This window comes from Monopterus albus, unplaced genomic scaffold (genome assembly GCF_001952655.1).
Source record: "Monopterus albus unplaced genomic scaffold, M_albus_1.0 scaffold46.1, whole genome shotgun sequence".
Classification (NCBI taxonomy): Eukaryota; Metazoa; Chordata; class Actinopteri; order Synbranchiformes; family Synbranchidae; genus Monopterus; species Monopterus albus.
Genome location: NW_018127926.1, coordinates 1,712,818 through 1,726,158, shown reverse-complemented (window position 1 = coordinate 1,726,158; position 13,341 = coordinate 1,712,818). Strand labels below are relative to the sequence as shown.

The following is a 13,341-nucleotide window of genomic DNA, read 5'->3' as shown; positions in this document are numbered from 1 at the left end:
ACCATATCCATTTATCACTGGACACACTGGCTCCACTGAAAGCTCTGTTATATTTGTACAGTCTTCTGCTTGGTACAACCCTGAGCTTTACCAGCTAAAGGCGCCGGGTCAACGACTTGAGTGATTATCCAAGAAAACTGGACTTGCCATACACCAGTAAATGTATATTGACCACCTGTCTTCTTTTAAGTCTGGCTCAATGCTGCTAAATCCTCTTACTATGCCAACATCTTTCATTCTGATAGAGGTAACACCCATTATTTATTTTCCATTGTAAAAAATTGCTTAGGCCCACAGAAGCCACCTCTCACCCCATCTCTACTTCACTATGTACAGCATTTTTGGAATTCTTCAGCTCCAAAAACCACAGCATTCATCAGCAACTGATCCTTCCTCCATCACTTCAAGGGGACTCTCCAGGGCAGAACATCCTAGGTCCCCTGCCTTCTACAACTTTATCCGCTTTTTAGCCTTCATCAGTGGATCAATGAATGCATTTGAGGTCCAAGTCCATCTCACATTCACTATTATTGGAATGGCCTCACTGGGTTTGAGGTCAGAAACACAGCACTTCTTTGGTTTACATCCTATATGACTAATAGAAAGCAGTTTGTTCAAGGTAAGAATATCAGGTCAGAAATAGCCTCAGTTACCCAGGGTGTTCTTCATGGGTCAATTCTGGGTCCAGTTTTATTCATTATCTATCTCCTTCCCCTTGGAAATATTTTCTGATACTATGGAATAGATTTTCATTGCTATGCTGATGACACCCAACTTTACAGTTATGACAAAGTACAACTCCTCTTCCCTACTCTGCTCTCAACAGTTGTCTTCAGTCCATTAACATCTGGATGTCTAGCTACTTTCTCAAACTGAATCGTAATAAAAGTGAAATCATCCTCATTGATACTAAAACAGCACTTTCCCAAATACACCCCTTCACTATCTCTATTGATGTCTGTCCAGTTTCCATTTCCTCCAAAGTAAAAGTTTGCTGCAAGAATCATTACTCACACCAAGTCAACAAACCATGTCACACCAACCATCATCCACTTTCACTGGCTCCATGCATATCAATAGACTCATTATAAGATTCTCCATCATTCGTCAAAGCCCCTCATAATTTGGTTCCCCTGTGGCTCTCTGACCTTCTCCATCCCTACATTCCTCCTCCCTCCTTAAGATCCTCCATGGCTGCTCTTCTGGCTGTCCCTGGTTTTAGACTGAGTACCATGGGTGCCTTCATCTGCTCTGTACCAAGACTCTGGAATTCACTGCCACTACATCTTCACCAGTTGGACTTTATCATACAATTCAAATCACAGTTCAAAACACATTTGTTTCAATTAGTATATTCAACATAACACAATCATTGTCATGACATTCTATTTGTTCAATTCTTTCTGATTTTAACCTTGCTCTTTGTATTGCTGTGTTTTAATTTTTTTATTGTTGTTTGTTCTGTAAGGTGTCATTGGGTGTTCGAAAGGTGCCAACAAAAGTAATTTATTATTATTATAAAAAAAATATAACAGAATAAAAAATAGGAAAAAAGATGAGGAGAATAACACAAGAAGGGAATAACAGTGAAACACCAAACCTGATGCAATGCGTAGCTAAGCAGCACTATGACATAGTAGTAAACAGGGAAGCCTCCTTCTTGTTTTACACTCGGGGTCCACCACACCAGCAGAGCAAACTCCAGCCCTATAAGCAACCTACCACACAACAACACTGTTAGCTTTTAGTTTATTGAATATGTGTTCAAGGGTCTGTGTGTATTTATGTGTGGTATAACCTAAAAGGGAAGGCCTTGTAGAAGATGTCCAGAGGTCTGGGCCCTGCTGTGTATTTACTGATGACCAGTGGTAGAAGGATCTGCAGAGGCACCATGGGCACTGCCAGCAATGCCAGCTGTTCCTTGGGAACTCCAGCCTCCACCAATTTCAGACCTGTGACTGCATCTACTGCAGAGAAACCAATCTGAGGCACGTGGAAAAGATGTACAACAAAATTAAATTCACACATGCATCACCTTAAAAACTGTATTTTGAAGGTAAACCAAATATTTATCAAGCAATGGTCAAGTACTTTAGCAGTGAGAAGCAGGGCACAAAAGGTGAAGACTGTGGGCATCATGACAATAGAAAACAGCAACTTGTAGGTTTCCATAACACCCTGCGTCTCCTCCTGGACTTTCCTCTTTCCTTTGCCGGGCTCATTTTCTCTTTTAAAGATGGCTACCAGTGTTGTGGAGAACAGGAACACCATTCCCCAAAAACACAAGAAATCTACAGCAGACAAACAGGAAGCATCAGAGAATACACTTTACTCAGCTGATTGCCCAAATCAGTTCTCTGTTATAAACCATGATATGACAAATGATTTGACACATACCTGATAACGTAACGATGCCTGTGGCTTTGGGCTCTATTCTGAGGTATTTGTTGCAGAAGTCAGCAGACTCCAGAGCCAAAAAGAGTACATTTCCCAGGAAGTAGCCAGCTGTTTGGCCTACAGAATTACATGTAGAAGCATAACCCACATTCTCTCTGGATAACATGGTGAGGGCCCAGCCATCCACAGCTATATCCTTAAAGTCAGGAAAGGCAGAGACATTGTGAGGGGAGGAAGGAAATCTACTCAAATGTATTTACAACTCATCTGAATGTGTTTATGATTGCCTACCTGTGTGGCTGCCAGGAAGGTGAGCATGAAGAAGAGTGCAGTAAGTGTTACCACATTCGCTCCTCCCTCGCTCTGCAGCAGTGAATCGACACGTACAGAAAGGTAGAGCATGAAGAGGCCCAGCAGGTACTGTGTTGGCACCAGCCAGGACTTCCTGCAGAAAGAGGTGCAAGATGGGGGATTGCATAGAAATGATCAGGAAACGGCAGGAAAAACATTAACATACACTACATATATATGTGACCATCTTACCTTCTACCAAACCTGCTGAAGTAGAGAGCATCCACCAGCGGTGCCCAAAGAAGCTTGAGACTAAATGGCCAAAAGACAAAGCTGAAGAAAGCTTGGTGTTTGTAGCTGACACCCTTACTCCGTAAGATCAGGGGAATGCTTCCAGCCAGTCCCAGAGGGATACCTTGCAGCACATAGAGAAACAGAAGAAGTAAAACATTCCCCAACTCGCCACGAATCCCAGGCTGGGCTCTGGGTCTCCTGGACTCTGAGCCTGACCCTTTGATAAGACCTTCTGCCCCCTCTTCTATGTCTGGCTCTGAGGTACTTGTCTCTCCACTGTCCATGTTCCTCATGTTTTCACGTGGGTGGGAAGCACCCACCAGCTTCCTCTGCCGCCCATTCTTGTGCGTGATCAAATCTGAGGGCTCCATTTTGGAGCAGTGGGCATAAGACCTGCTGCACCCTCAGCAAATCTGCAGAAACAGATGAGATAAGATTATTGGAACAGCTTGCTAATAAACTGCAAGTCTATGAAGTTACTATGAATATTTTCAATCATTTGAATCCCACTGAGATTAAAAAAAAGTCACGTACAGGCTGTTTATAACAAAAACCTAAATGTTCAAATATAAAATATAATATTAAATGGATAGATCTGAACACAAACCCATATATTCAGTTGATACATCTAACCTTGGCTTCTTACCAAAAGGATGACTATACAGTTGGCTATATGCAGTGACATACTGACTACACCACTGTCCCACAAACAACTGGCAAATAGGCCAGGACTCCTATAATATGCAAAGTAAATAAGGAATGCTCACTGCTCACAACAGAAAAAATTTCAGGCAGACATCTATGCAGATAGTTTGTAAAGAAACTTTTTTTTTTAATCAGTCATTATTGAGGTGAAAGGTGAAGGAGACACAGATCACACAAAAAACAACACCAGCCTACGAAACACGTCATAAACATATGTAATGTCCACATTGTGAAAGGAAGCAGTTAATTATGAAATAAATAAATCCGTGTCTTAACTAAAATTAGCAGTAGTCACCTTAAGTCGCCAGGTGTTGCGTTAGTAAAAAAATTTATCGGGGAAAATATAATCATACAAAGAACATGCGATGAAATGAAAAAGTAAAGTGAAATTATAAAAGCCGTCGCGATGAATGAATTCATATATAACTATCTGCTGGTTATGGCAGTAGAACACAAACGCCCGAATTCCAGAGCCAATCGATTTTATTTTGTTACTAAATTAGTTGCATCTTAACCAAGGTAAGAAACACAACGAAATGACTACCGTTCTCCTAAAACCGGCTATGTTGGTCAACATCCACACAGAAGACTCAGGAAGTACCGTGTGTGCAACATCTAAATGTGTCCGACACCTACAGCTGACGTGTCAGACCAGATGTGAAAGCTGTTCCGCTTCACGTTATGTTGAATGAAAAAACGCAAACAATATGCGCAACACATGCATAGACCTGCACCACTATCTGGTTTTGATCCTTTGGGCTATGATTAACAGAGGCTTAAAGGTTTGTAAATATTACACCAATAATTCACATCAGTTTCACAAAACGTGTAATTAGCCAACAAAATTAAAGCATGAAGTAACCATATAATGAAAACATAAAAGATACACTGTATTATTTCATTTATGTTATGTTACACATGGCAATTAAAGCAAAACCTAAAATTACTGCTTTGCGGTTGTATGCCTCTACAAACCAGTCAAATTCACAGTAATGGGACAGATATGAGGTCACTGGCCTTGACTTTTGATCAACATCTTCTCAGTTCAAGTGGACACTTGTGCCCAATTTGAAGAACTTCCCTCAAGGTGTTTCTGAGCAATCATGTTCACAAGAATGGGATGTAGTGCCTTGCAAAAGTATTCACACCCCTTGAATTTTTCCACATTTTGTCACATTACAACCACAAACGTAAATGTATTTTATTGGGATTATTATGTGATAGACCAACACAAAGTATTGCAAAATTGTGAAGTGGAAAGAAAATGATACATGGTGTTCAAGATTTTTTACAAATACAAATCTAAAAAGTGTAGCGTGCATATGTAGGTTGCATGCAACTTTACTCTCATATCCCTAAATAAAATCCAGTTAAACCAACTTCCTTCAAAACTCACCTAATTAGTAAATAGAGTCCAACAGTGTGCAATTCAATCTCAGTATAAATACAGCTGTTCTGTGAAAGCCTCACAGGTTTGTTAGAGAACATTAGTGAACAAACAGCATCATGAAGACTAAGGAACACACCAGACAGATCAGGGATAAAGTTGTGGAGAAGTTTAAAGCAGGATGAGATTATAAAACCATATCCTAAGCTTTGAACATCTCACAGAGTACTGTTCAATCCATCATCCGAAAATGGAAAGCGTATGGCACAACTGCAAACCTACCAAGACATGGCCGTCCACCTAAACTGACAGGCCGGACAAGGAGAGCATTAATCAGAGGAGCAACCAAGAGGCCCATGGTAACTCTGGAGGAGCTGCAGAGATCCACAGCTCAGGTGGGACAATTTGTCCACAGGACAACTATTAGTCGTGCGCTCGACAAATCTGGCTTTGGCAAGAAGAAAGCCGTTGTTGAAAAAAAGCAATAAGAAGTCCTGTTTGCAGTTTGCCACAAGCCATATAGGGTACACAGCAAACATGTGGAAGAAGGTGCTCTGGTCAGATGAGACCAAAACTGAACTTTTTCGTCTACATGCAAAACACTATGTGTGGCGGAAACCTAACACTGCACATCAACTGGAACACACCATCCCCACCGTGAAACATGGTGGTGGCAGCGTTGTGCTGTGGGGATGCCTTTTTTCAGCAGGGACAGGGAAGCTGGTCAGAGTTGATGGAAAGATGGACGGAGCTAAATACAGGGCAATCCTGGAAGAAAACCTGTTAGAAGCTGGAAAAGACTTGGGACTGGGGCGGAGGTTCACCTTCCAGCAGGACAACAACCCTAAACATACAGCCAGAGCTACAATGAAATGGTTTAGATCAAAGCATATTCATGTGTTAGAATGGCCCAGTCAAAGTCCAGACCTAAATCCTATTGAGAATCTGTGGCAAGACTTGAAAACTGCTGTTCACAGACGCTCTCCATCTAATCTGACTGAACTGGAGCTACTTTGCAAAGAAGAATGGGCAAAAATTGCAGTCTCTAGATGTGCAAAGCTGGTAGAGACATACCCCAAAAGACTGTGATTGCAGCGAAAGGTGCTTTGACAAAGTATTGACTCAAGGGGGCTGAATACATATGCACACCACACTTTTCAGATTTTTATTTGTAAAAAAATCTTGAACACCATGTATCATTTTCCTTCCACTTCAAAATTATGCGATACTTTGTGTTGGTCTATCACATAAAATCCCAAAAAAATACATTTACGTTTGTGGTTGTAATGTGGAAAAATTCAAGGGGTATGAATACTTTTGCAAGGCACTGTATGTGAGGTCAATGACCTTTGACCACCAAAATCTAATCAGTTCATCCTTGAATTCAAGTGATCACCTGTGCCACATTTGAAGTTCTCTTAAGGAATTCCTGTTATAACATGTTCACAAGAATGGGCCAGCAAGCTGTGGCTATCGCCAACACATAAGCATAGAAAACTGTATTTGCAAAACCAATCAAACCAGTAAAGAAGAGACCAAGAGACTTTTAAAGTTTCATCATCAACCAATATCAGAGAGAGCCAGATGCTAATAATAGTCTTTTCGGTTAATTTGTGAAAATATTTTGGTAAAGTTAAACTTATCGTACATTTATAAGAGAGCACTATAGAATCATAGTATGCATGAACAGTTTCCATTAACTGTGAAGAGCATAACTGTTAAGTAGAAAAAAAATTAAAAACAGTGTTGCTACCCAAATTAATAAATTTGCCCTAAACTGGTTTTGTAACACCCATGTGGTTGAAACCACCAGAACCTGCAGGTTCACATGACTGACTCTACCAGAGAAGAGTGAGCAAAAGATGACACAAATTATTATAAAACTTGGATTTATTTTAGCTATCAAAACATTTTAAACACAGTAAAATGATGTGTTGTGGCAACTGCTTAATAGTCAGGTTAAAGCAGAAGGCGGAAAGGTCCCAAGCTCACATTCAGTATAACAATAAAAGCAGGAAAGCACAGATCCATTGCACTGCCAGTTGCTTGCCTTGCCTCTCAGTCATTCAGAACACAGCGTTCAGGCTCATCAAGTAGCACTGGTTACTGGACCACCCTCGTCTAACTGGAACACTCACTTCAGCCTTCATGCAAAAGCAACTAGCCTTAAGGCAGCAGCGTCTGATGCAGACCTGGGCCTGCACAGAGGAAACACACAGCAAAATGAATACTGAATAAAACCACATCTATATACAATCACATCTATACAGTACCTGCACAGAGGAAACACATGAAAATGAATGCTGACAGTGGCTCAGACATGCTCTTGAATAGCCCAGAGAGTGGAGACTGTACCCACACACCTGTGATCAGCCCACTCACTGTCTTCAGTCACTAGTTTGTACTAAGTGAAATCCCTCCACCAGACAGCCACTCCGTTACTCACATGCACACAGCAAACAGGAGTAAGGTGTCAGTACAAATCCACCCTGTTAGCTTTAGATCGCAACAGTTCCTGTTTGACTTTGTAGTACCACATGGCCAAAGGTGACAGAAACAGAAATAACAACTCAAATCAAATCAACGTTTATTTGTATTAGTACTTTACAACAATCAACAGACTGACCAAAGTGCTTCAGAATCAATAGCAATAAAAACCTAACACAGACAGCATACAGACAGACCACAGGAGCCCACAACAATAGAGCCAAACTCTAATTTTAAAAGACATGTTTTAAATTCTGATTTAAAGGAGACCATGTGTGATATTAAACAGAAGGTATGATAGGATAAAATACTGGACTGAAGATTTTTTTGGCCTCACCACAATTCCTGAACAGAGGCCATGCTGAAACCTTGTCCTCAATCATACAGTCCTTTGGTAAGTGTGATGATACACCCATTATACCACAGTTGAGTTAAAGGTAATAAATAACAGCCCACCATACCTTGTGGTAGTTGGTATAAGTGCACGTGAAGCTGCTTCTCCTCACAGATGGCATGTGACAACACCCCAGCATATCTGGGTGATAACAGGAGCACTGTGAAGCTGTAGTGAAAATACTACACCTCATCTTCACCCAGTTTCAAGTGTCAAGTAATTAACAAGATAGTAGTAATTAGCAAGCTAGTATTATTCAAACAGAGGAGAACTGTAAGGCTATAGTCACCAATTACCTTCATTAGAAATAAATCTGACATTTATTATCTATTATCTGATTGTTCACTGTATAAAATATCAGAAAATATTTGGAAAAATCTCCATAATTATTTCCTTTTGTCTCACCAACGGTCAAAACCACCAAAATACTGAGTTTACTATTACAGAAAACCCTGAAACTATCAAATCTTGATATTTTTAGACATTTTTGCTTAAGAAATAACTTATCTGATTAATCAACTTAAAAAATGACAGTATATTATCAAAGTCACTTTTACATAGTGACGGTTCATCAGTTTAACAAATTATCTTGATATTCCCTGACTTCAATATTGAACTACAGCTCAAATAATATTGACTTTAAACGGATGTTGCTGGATGCCGTCATAGTCCAGAGACTTTCATAAGCTACACAAGGCACAAAGAACATTAGAGGGTAAAAACAGTTAAATAATAATTTTTAAAAACTGGTTCAGATATGAGTCAAAAAGCACTGGGTTTAAGGTACCTGGATTTTCAGATGGGCATAAAGTTTAACAGTATCATGGGTAAAGATCTCCAGAAGATACCAGTGGTGCATGTCCTCAGATGTATTTACTTCAAGGTGACAGTGTGTGAGGCTGAGAACCTAACAGCTAGAGCCGGACCGGAGTGACTAAACCAGATGGATGGTATTACAGTATGTGCACCCTTTATAGTAGCTGTTTTTGCAGCAGAATATGCAGAGTTGCACAACACCAACATGAGTCTGTGTCATCGCTGGTCAACTCTGCATCTCCATGCAGCAGGGCTCTGCTGCTGCAGCGACCTCAGCTTCTTTCCTAACCAAAGCCACCAAACTAAACCGATCACAACACACACAACTGACTCCACATAGTAGCCGTCCAATGTCACAACACAAGCACCGCCCTCCTTAACGCACAGCTGGAGATGGGGACAAAAGAAGGATATTCAGTTTATACATTCTAGATAAGAACAGGCACACCGCCTCTTTCCACACTCTCTAATCACTTACCCATGCCTCTTCTGGAGAGCCACAGCTCTGGCCGACTGCCCCCCGGCACTCTTTAGAGGTCAGTGGATCCACCATCCACAGAGCCACAGTGGACGGCCAGTTTCCTCCAAGATTAGTGACGGTGTTCAGTAGTGTCATGTAGGTCCCGCCAATGACTGGGTCACTCACTTTGGCATGAAAAGCCATGCAGGCCACATGCATACTGTACAACGCCACCTGGGGTAAAAATGAGAAACTTTTGTTAAAACTAAACAATTCTCAAAGTAACAGTGTCATTCACTCAAAGTTTGGATTAAATGATCCATTGTTCCTAATCAGCTAATGAAAAAAATCCACCTGTAAAACCATTAATATCAACAATGGCTCGGTTCTATTGAAAAGGTAAGTTTTTTTATGCAGCACATTTTGATACACATAGGCAATTCAAAGTGCTTAACAGAAAATGAAATAACACACTGAAACGTATCCATAGATGAAACAGAAAACACCCAACTTCATACACGGCATCGCTAAGCAGCACTATGACATAGTAGTAAACAGGGAAGCCTCCTTCTTGTTTTACACTCGGGGTCCACCACACCAGCAGAGCATACTCCAGCCCTATAAGCAACCTACAACACAACAGAACTGTTAGCTTTTCGTTTATTGAGTATGTGTTCAAGGGTCTGTGTGTATTTATGTGTGGTATAACCTAAAAGGGAAGGCCTTGTAGAAGATGTCCAGAGGTCTGGGCCCTGCTGTGTATTTACTGATGACCAGTGGTAGAAGGATCTGCAGAGGCACCATGGGCACTGCCAGCAATGCCAGCTGTTCCTTGGGAACTCCAGCCTCCACCAATTTCAGACCTGTGACTGCATCTGCTGCAGAGAAACCAATCTGAGGCACGTGGAAAAGATGTACAACAAAATTAAATTCACACATGCATCACCTTAAAAACTGTATTTTGAAGGTAAACCAAATATTTATCAAGCAATGGTCAAGTACTTTAGCAGTGAGAAGCAGGGCACAAAAGGTGAAGACTGTGGGCATCATGACAATAGAAAACAGCAACTTGTAGGTTTCCATAACACCCTGCGTCTCCTCCTGGACTTTCCTCTTTCCTTTGCCGGGCTCATTTTCTCTTTTAAAGATGGCTACCAGTGTTGTGGAGAACAGGAACACCATTCCCCAAAAACACAAGAAATCTACAGCAGACAAACAGGAAGCATCAGAGAATACACTTTACTCAGCTGATTGCTCAAATCAGTTCTCTGTTATAAACCATGATATGACAAATGATTTGACACATACCTGATAACGTAACGATGCCTGTGGCTTTGGGCTCTATTCTGAGGTATTTGTTGCAGAAGTCAGCAGACTCCAGAGCCAGAAAGAGTACATTTCCCAGGATGTACCCAGCTGTTTGGCCTACAGAATTACATGTAGAAGCATAACCCACATTCTCTCTGGATAACATGGTGAGGGCCCAGCCATCCACAGCTATATCCTTAAAGTCAGGAAAGGCAGAGACATTGTGAGGGGAGGAAGGAAATCTACTCAAATGTATTTACAACTCATCTGAATGTGTTTATGATTGCCTACCTGTGTGGCTGCCAGGAAGGTGAGCATGAAGAAGAGTGCAGTAAGTGTTACCACATTCGCTCCTCCCTCGCTCTGCAGCAGTGAATCGACACGTACAGAAAGGTAGAGCATGAAGAGGCCCAGCAGGTACTGTGTTGGCACCAGCCAGGACTTTCTGCAGAAAGAGGTGCAAGATGGGGGACCGCATAGAAATGATCAGGAAAGGGCAGGAAAAACATTAACATACACTACATATATATGTGACCATCTTACCTTCTACCAAACCTGCTGAAGTAGAGAGCATCCACCAGCGGTGCCCAAAGAAGCTTGAGACTAAATGGCCAAAAGACAAAGCTGAAGAAAGCTTGGTGTTTGTAGCTGACACCCTTACTCTGTAAGATCAGGGGGATGCTTCCAGCCAGTCCCAGAGGGATACCTTGCAGCACATAGAGAAACAGAAGAAGTAAAACATTCCCCAACTCGCCACGAATCCCAGGCTGGGCTCTGGGTCTCCTGGACTCTGGATCTGACCCTTCTACCCCCTCTTCTATATCTGGCTCTGAGGCACTCATCTCTCCCCTGTCCACGTTCCTCATGTGTTCAAGTGAAAGGGAAACACCCATCAGCTTTCTCTGCCGCCCGATCAAATCTGAGGATTCCATGTTGCAGCAGTGGGCATCAAATCTGCTACACCCTCAGCAAATCTGCAGAAACAGATGAGACAGAACTACAAACCCCAATTCCAATGAAGTTGGACATTGTGTAAAACATAAATAAAAACAGAATACAATGACAAAAATAAAATATTTATATGTATATATTTATTTAGAATATACTGCATGATACTGAAGAGACTGATTTTAACACAAACCCATATATTCAGTTAATATAGCTGGCCTCTATGTATCCTTGGCTTTCTGCACAAGGTATGAGTAGAAGAACATTGAATGAGCTATATGCAGTGTAATAGTGACTACATAACTGTTCCATAAACAAATGGCAAATAGGCCAGAGACTGTCTATTGTGTGAAACACGTCATAAACAAATGCAATGTCCACGTTGTGACAAAAAAGCAGTTCAAGCTAATTATGAAGCAGGTGAAGCAGTGAGTGTACTAACTTAGGTTGGCCGTTGTCAACTACTTCCCTAGAATGTTAGGGAAAATACAACGTTATAAACATACTATGAAGATGCGATGAAATGAAAAGTATAGTGAATTTTCACAAGCTGCAGCGTTGAATGAATTCAGAATGAATTCATGCATAAGTACCTGATGATGAGGGCAGTATAACAAAAACGGCTGAATTCCAAAGCCAACCAAACGGAAAATGGCTTTATTTCATTAGTAAATTAGTGGCATCTTAACCAAGGTAAGAAACACAACAAAACGGTCATCGTTTACATCGATGAACATCAACACAGAAAACGCAGGAAGTGCAGCGTGTGCAACATCTAAATGTGTCCGACATTTACAGTTGACGTGTAAAAAATTCCGCTTCACACTATGTTGTTGTTCTTCCTATTCTTATTATGATGTTTATTGACGGTTTGCAAGCCAACTTAAGGTGCATTACCGCCACCTGCTGGACTGGAGTGTGAAACGATAATAAAGCTGAAAGAATTTAAAAAGAAAAGGTTCTTAGAACTGCAAAACCTACTAAATCCTGTCCAAAATATGTATATCTGCCAAGCAACTAATAATTTTATATGCTTAACACACTATGTTTTATGGGAAAATGTAGGCTATAAATCAACAATCTTAGACAGACATTGTCCAAAAATCAAACAAAGACATATTGCCAGTGGTGGAAGACATTTTCAGATATTTTACTGCAGTGAAATATTCTCCTCAATCAAACAATCTTTTGGGTCATAATACAGCCATTACACCACACTTGATGAAAAACGACATGCTACACGACATGCTATGTTGGTTGGTAACTTGCCTTTTCTATGTGGCTTGGAGAGGGGATGTTTGTCATGACTTAAATCAAACTGAGTATGGAGTCCACAGATCCTTTTTGCTTTAGTCCCAGATTAATCAAGCAGTACTCAAGAGTTAACTGAATTGAAAGTATTTTTGTTATGGTTAAATTAATATTCTTTGTGCACTGACTCAAAACAATGGGTATAGTCTGACCAATCTGGATGGGCACACAGGTGCCAGTCAGAAATGAATATTTTCAGAGGCCAAAATAATATCTGCCTGTTATTCAATATATTTTCCACAGAATGGTGCTGATATCTTCACATGTGAGTATCTTAACCCCAGGTCTTCTCAAACTTTTTATGCCCCTTAAAGTGTTTTAAAATCCCAACACAGGCATGTATAATTAGTGTTTTTCCCATGTGAATCATGTGAACAACTCCTCGGAATGATCTTATGATCTCCAGGAGCAGTGGTTCCCAAACTTTTTGAACACTGGAAAAGATTGTTCAAACTTCAGTAATGTTTGCCACCTCTGAGCTGAAACTTGCTGCCTCAGTCCATTTGAAAATGATATACTCTGAAGCACTCGCAGGGTTAGTTT

The 13,341-nt window shown here is 40.8% G+C and overlaps 2 protein-coding genes across 8 annotated transcripts in view; both read right to left on the bottom strand.

Annotated features, from left to right (window-relative positions):
• The window catches only part of LOC109960280 (acetyl-coenzyme A transporter 1), an 8,633-nt gene extending 1,429 nt beyond the window's left edge, over positions 1-7,204 (bottom strand). Inside the window, exons 1-7 of one of the 4 annotated variants that reach the window (XM_020600255.1) lie at positions 7,125-7,204; positions 2,941-3,395; positions 2,689-2,842; positions 2,398-2,593; positions 2,092-2,291; positions 1,799-1,983; positions 1,601-1,718 (exon numbers count right to left, since the gene is read on the bottom strand). In XM_020600255.1, the coding sequence (XP_020455911.1) occupies positions 1,601-1,718; positions 1,799-1,983; positions 2,092-2,291; positions 2,398-2,593; positions 2,689-2,842; positions 2,941-3,353 (1,266 nt within the window). In that variant the 5' untranslated portion in view covers positions 3,354-3,395; positions 7,125-7,204. Of the gene's footprint in view, positions 1-1,600; positions 1,719-1,798; positions 1,984-2,091; positions 2,292-2,397; positions 2,594-2,688; positions 2,843-2,940; positions 3,396-3,963; positions 4,773-7,124 lie in introns of those variants that run through there. The other 3 variants (XM_020600254.1, XM_020600252.1, XM_020600253.1) reach the window with 3 other exon arrangements.
• Positions 6,947-12,298, bottom strand: LOC109960281 (acetyl-coenzyme A transporter 1-like). 4 transcript variants are annotated; one of them, XM_020600257.1, is made up of 10 exons: positions 12,081-12,298; positions 11,930-11,956; positions 11,083-11,513; positions 10,831-10,984; positions 10,540-10,735; positions 10,234-10,433; positions 9,941-10,125; positions 9,743-9,860; positions 9,250-9,465; positions 7,279-9,158 (listed from the first exon to the last, which is right to left on the bottom strand). In XM_020600257.1, the coding sequence occupies exons 3-10, from the start codon at positions 11,469-11,471 to the stop codon at positions 8,988-8,990; spliced, it is 1,629 nt and encodes a 542-aa protein (XP_020455913.1). In that variant the 5' UTR covers positions 11,472-11,513; positions 11,930-11,956; positions 12,081-12,298; the 3' UTR covers positions 7,279-8,987. The 4 variants fall into 4 exon arrangements, with proteins under 4 accessions (XP_020455915.1, XP_020455913.1, XP_020455914.1 ...); XM_020600259.1 differs by lacking the exons at positions 7,279-9,158; positions 11,930-11,956 and adding an exon at positions 6,947-7,272; XM_020600258.1 differs by lacking the exon at positions 11,930-11,956 and having other exon boundaries at positions 11,083-11,536.
• Between the last annotated feature and the right edge of the window lie 1,043 nt (positions 12,299-13,341).

Coding starts and splice junctions, on each gene's coding strand:
- LOC109960281 (XM_020600257.1), bottom strand. CDS start 11,471: ATGGAATCCTCAGATTTGATCGGGCGGCAGAGAAAGCTGATGGGTGTT. Junction 9,861..9,940: donor TACAAGGCCTTCCCTTTTAG/GTTATACCACAC, acceptor GTTGTGTTGTAG/GTTGCTTATAGGGCTGGAGT. Junction 9,466..9,742: donor TTAGCGATGCCGTGTATGAA/GTTGGGTGTTTT, acceptor TTTTTACCCCAG/GTGGCGTTGTACAGTATGCA.